At 23.8% G+C, this 5,237-nt stretch overlaps 1 protein-coding gene across 1 annotated transcript; it reads left to right on the top strand.

Annotated features, from left to right (window-relative positions):
- The first annotated feature begins 308 nt into the window (after window positions 1-308).
- On the top strand, window positions 309-1,418 carry LOC124909963 (probable jasmonic acid carboxyl methyltransferase 2). The gene is made up of 3 exons (XM_047450589.1): window positions 309-759; window positions 848-1,099; window positions 1,194-1,418. Exons 1-3 carry the CDS (start codon window positions 340-342, stop codon window positions 1,416-1,418), a joined length of 897 nt encoding a protein of 298 aa, XP_047306545.1. The 5' UTR covers window positions 309-339.
- Window positions 1,419-5,237: the final 3,819 nt, after the last annotated feature.

The raw sequence follows: 5,237 nt of genomic DNA, 5'->3' as shown, positions 1-5,237 counted from the left end.
TTAGAGTAAAGTTGAGTTTGGACGAAAAAATATATATAACTAATGTATATTTTATTAGAAAATAATGATTTTTTATTATTCAAACCCTAATCCAATCCCAGCTATTATTGTTTTCAAGCAAAGTTATTATGTTAATTTTTATCATCACATTCTTTAATTTGTTCTTCATTGAAATGATATTGATGTTATTTCTACTACGAAATTCAACATCCCTTTTGTAGTTATGATATAATACAACAACTAACTTATAAAAAAAAAACATTGCCATCTTTTCAATGTATTTTGACGAGAGTGGTTAGAAAAATAGACTAATTCTCTTCTCTCCAATGTATTTAGAGGATGGTCATTAATAACACATTGCCCATTATCAAAGATATCATCAAGGACATGTTCTTGAATAGCTCAACTCCATCTGATATGTTAGAGAATTTCAAAATTGCGGATCTTGGATGTAGTTCTGGGCCCAACACACTTCTATTTGTGTCGGAGATTATCGACACCATCAATAAGTTGTCTAAGCAAAATAGTAACAAAACTCAAGAGATATCGGTCCTTTTGAATGATCTGCCCAAAAACGACTTCAACAATATATTTAGTGCACTCCCATCATTTTACGAACTACTCAAGAAGAAACATGGATATGAATTAAGTCGAAAGGGTTTCATTTCTGGTGTGGCGGCGTCGTTTTATGAGAGGTTGGTTCCATGCAAAAGTTTACACTTTGTGCACTCTTCTTATTGTCTTCACTGGCTCTCTCAGGTTTGTTTCTTACAAAAAAAATTATTTTATTTAAGAGATTTTGTAACTAAAAACTAATATTTTTATAATTTGATGTGGTTTAATATAGGTGCCAGAAAATCTAGAGAACAAAGAACATATCTACATGTCAAAAACTCGAGATCCTAATGTCTTCAATGCATATAAGAATCAATTTTACAAGGATTTCTCTTCTTTTCTAACTCATAGGTCACGTGAAATTCTACCTATGGGTAGAATGGTCCTTACATTAGTCGGAAGGGAGAGTCCTGACCCATCTGAAGACGATGGTTGTCACGTTATTGAATTATTAGCTCAATCACTACTCGACGTGGTTTCTCAGGTTTAATTTTTTTTAATAGTCAATTATTTTATAAAATGATATATACCTTTCAAATTAATTACATATTATAATATGCTGTTTTTATATTATTTAGGGGCTTATTAAACAAGAAGACATTGATTCATTCAATTTGCCTGTTTATCACCCATGTAAGGATGAAGTGAAGGAAATCATTCATAATGAAAATTCCTTTCATCTTGAAAAGTTAGAGGTTTTTGAGTGTGATTGGAACCCTCATGATAACGATCATGGAGATGGTGATTACAATTACAAGTTTGACAAAAAAACAAAGAGGAGAAATTGTAGCAAATTCAGTTAGATCGATTATAGAACCTACATTGGTGCCTCATTTCGGAGAACTTGTATTGGACAATGTGTTAAAAAGTTACGAAGAACGCGCAATCAATCATTTTGAAACGGAGAAAGCAAAGTACACCAATCTCATCATTTGCTTGAAGAAGAAATGAAATACTCTTTTTCATGCATATTTATCAGTACTATTTAATTACAATAATGTTGCAATTTGATCAAATAAATTATCAGTGAACTTGTCTTATGAACATTTTTTTTCAAAATTAAAGTTTGTATTAATAAAATTATGGTGAATTTTAATTTTATTTATTTAGATCTTTCTGTTATATTTGTCTTAAGGTAAATTATTACTACATTTTTATATTTTATAACATAGAGCTGCATAAGTTTTAATAATTTTTTTTTGAAAAGGAAACAAATTATTTGAACCTTAATTATATTAACCCCTTTATCCACCAAGACTGAGAACCATGTGTTTGAATTAAAACTGTCAAAATCGAGAATTTACGTAAAATAGTTAGACAGTTGGAAACTCGTAAAATCTATAGTTTACTTGAAATCGTAAGAGTTTAATTTAAGAAAATAATAGTTATATATTATTATTATTTATATATAATTAAGTATTTTATACTTAACCAATTTTAAAAATTTATATATTTAAATATAATATTAATTAAAAAATAATAATAGGTAAATAACACTATAAAAAAATTATATTAATTAATTTATATGAATAAATAATAAATTTATTTTTAAATTTTTAAATATAAATATGTTTTTTTAAACGTAAAATCGTATAAAATTGTAAAATCAAAATTATTTATAAACTTGTAAAATCTTATTATAGTAAGTTTAAAATCGTAAGAGTTTACCTATTTAAGAGTTTACTTAAAATCAGACTCGTTAACCTTATGTGAAATCATAAAATCTTAAAATTTTAAGAGTCAACTCGAAATTTTGATAGCCTTGATTTGGATATTAAATTCATTGGCTCCAAAATATTTAAGTTACATTTATTCAACCAATTATAGTGTATTAAAAAAACAATTCTGATATATATATATATATATATATATATATATATATATATATATATATATATATATATATATATATATATATATATATATATATATATATATATATATATATATATATATATATATATATATATATATAACCAGCTTACATCTAAATGGACAAGTTGATTTGGATATAATTACGGTTAGTGGGTGAATTCAATAAAAAAGTTAAGAAATTATAACTATTTTAATTAATTTATCCAAATTTTTATCATATCTCATTATAAAGTTATAATAGTTTATATAAAAAAGGCTAATGATATAAGAAGAAAATTAGAAGGAAAAAAATGATATAATTGTCAAAGTTTAAAAGATATATTTTTTAATTATTTATACTTATTTTTCTCAATAAAAATATATAATGAAATAATTAGATCAATAAAACTAAAACATAACCAATAGTTCACTGATGGGATAAGTGGTCCATCTTCATCAACCATGTTAATCATAATAAATATTGAATTTGTTAATATATCTATAATTATTTTTTTTATATATAAAAAATTTAGTTTAATCCCATAGTCTTGATTAATTGTATTTTTAATGATTGTTAATCTATCTATAATGATTTTTTTATTTATATAAAAAATTAGCTAAATCCCATAGTTTTCATTAATCGTATTTTTAATGATTTGGTATCACTTCACACCTTACAAATAATTTTTTGAAATGATAATATTTTTTTTTTAATCCAACTAGTTGCAAACATCACAACTAAATATATTTCAAGTTATGACATAATTTGTCTAAATTATCTAATCAACTTAGACATTAAAAAAAAATCACCAAGATGTGATAAACAAGATGGTAGAAATTCAAAAAATACATAAACATCAATTTTCACACCAACAGCTTACAAAACCGGTGAGATGGGAGTCTATAATCCGACTTCCCTATTGATTTGTTTGTCCGGTCTTATTTTAGCGTAGTTAATATTTAAATGAAGTTGTACATTTTCTTGACTTTTGTCGTTCAATACATTTCACAAACTCAACTATAATTTCTGCCGACAGGTTCGGATTATGCCTTGTGACAAAGTTCTTCATAATATCAAGTTTGTATGCCGTCATTATTCGTGTTATAAATTCATTCTTTTCTATTTTAGGACAGATAAGCATCCTTCTTCATCTTTTTTATATTCTATCTCAGATATCGTCTCTACTTCGTTTTCAGAGTCCCCCACAATGGGTCTTCAATATATATAAGAAATTTTGAAATGAAAAGATTTATAGATTCATCTGGTTATTTAAGCAAATAATAAAAGAAATAAAATCAATTTTCATATAGGGTTGTTTGTCGGTGAAAAAAATGAATCTCATATTCTATAACAAGTAATGCCGGAAATAATTAGGGTCGGTATGGAGGTTGAAATTGAAAGGGTTTATCTAAAAATTTGAGATTAAACAAAACCTGTTTTCATTTCTATAATTTTTGTGAAATTAATGGATCAAATACAAAAAGAGACAGTAACTAGGCTAGTTAGATATGCTTAATTATTAATTCGATTTTTATGACAAAACATAAGTTAAAAGCAAAAAACCATGTTTACATATTGTAACTTTATATAAATAAATTTTTATTTTCATATAGGAATTCAAATGGATTTGAATTATTTTTTTTATGTGATTATACATTTTTTTTTTTTATATGGAATATAAACAATAATGTCTTGCCATAAAACGAGAGATTATTAACAATTTCATATCAACTTCGTCTTAACATAATCAGAAGGGCGAGATCCTTTGCTACCAACCAAAAATTGTATATTTTCTCTCACAGAAAGAGGCATTAAGGTAATTATTTAAATATATATATATATATATATATATATATATATATTATAATTTAAAAAATAGATAAAATAATGGTACATTTTGAGACTAGAAAAAATAGATCTTAAAACTGGCTTGAATTATATTTTTGTTGGATGTTTATTCAAAATTCAATCATTTATTATAAAAAATATTAAATTATTTAATTCATTAATTATTATTTAAAAAATTTTAATTATAATTTTATAAAATTTTAATTATAATTTTATAAAATTTTAATTATAATTTTATAAAATTTTAATTATAATTTTATAAAATTTTAATTATAATTTTATAAAATTTAAATACAAAAAAATACATTATAAAATTTCAATTAATTAAACATTCAAATAACCTATATTTTTTATCAAAAATAATTGTTAATAAAAAACTAATTAAAAATCCTCAAATAACCAAACATCAAACAAGCTTCTAGTATCATGTTGATGAACCTTTTTTTATTCAGAATGGCATACAATTAATATTTTCAAATTCCAATTTAAAATTATTTTTCCTATAAAAACTAATAAAACAAAATACCATTTCAACCAAAACTGGTAAAAGGGAATTACTCCCAATTTTAAACATCTAAAATTTTCAAAGGAAAACAAATCTTAAAAAATGTCCAATTTTATAAAATCAATAACTAATTACTAATTAAGAAATTTCTTGATTTTAATGTTAATATATTATATATATAATATTTTTTAAAAACAATTCTGAAACACTAATTTTAAAAAGATTTAAAGCCAATGCTTTTCCATCTTTTCAATCAACGCTCACCATTTATTTATTATTATTATTATTATTGACAGTATTAATTGTCAGGCCCAGTTACAGCTGGATACCAATCGGATTCCCGGAAAAACACAAGTATTGTAAATGGGCCCAAATATGTTTCAGTTTTCTTGTTTTTATTTGTAAATTTTGTTA

This window comes from Impatiens glandulifera, chromosome 7 (genome assembly GCF_907164915.1).
Source record: "Impatiens glandulifera chromosome 7, dImpGla2.1, whole genome shotgun sequence".
In the NCBI taxonomy this organism is placed as follows: domain Eukaryota; kingdom Viridiplantae; phylum Streptophyta; class Magnoliopsida; order Ericales; family Balsaminaceae; genus Impatiens; species Impatiens glandulifera.
This window is presented reverse-complemented; position numbering and strand designations above follow the sequence as displayed.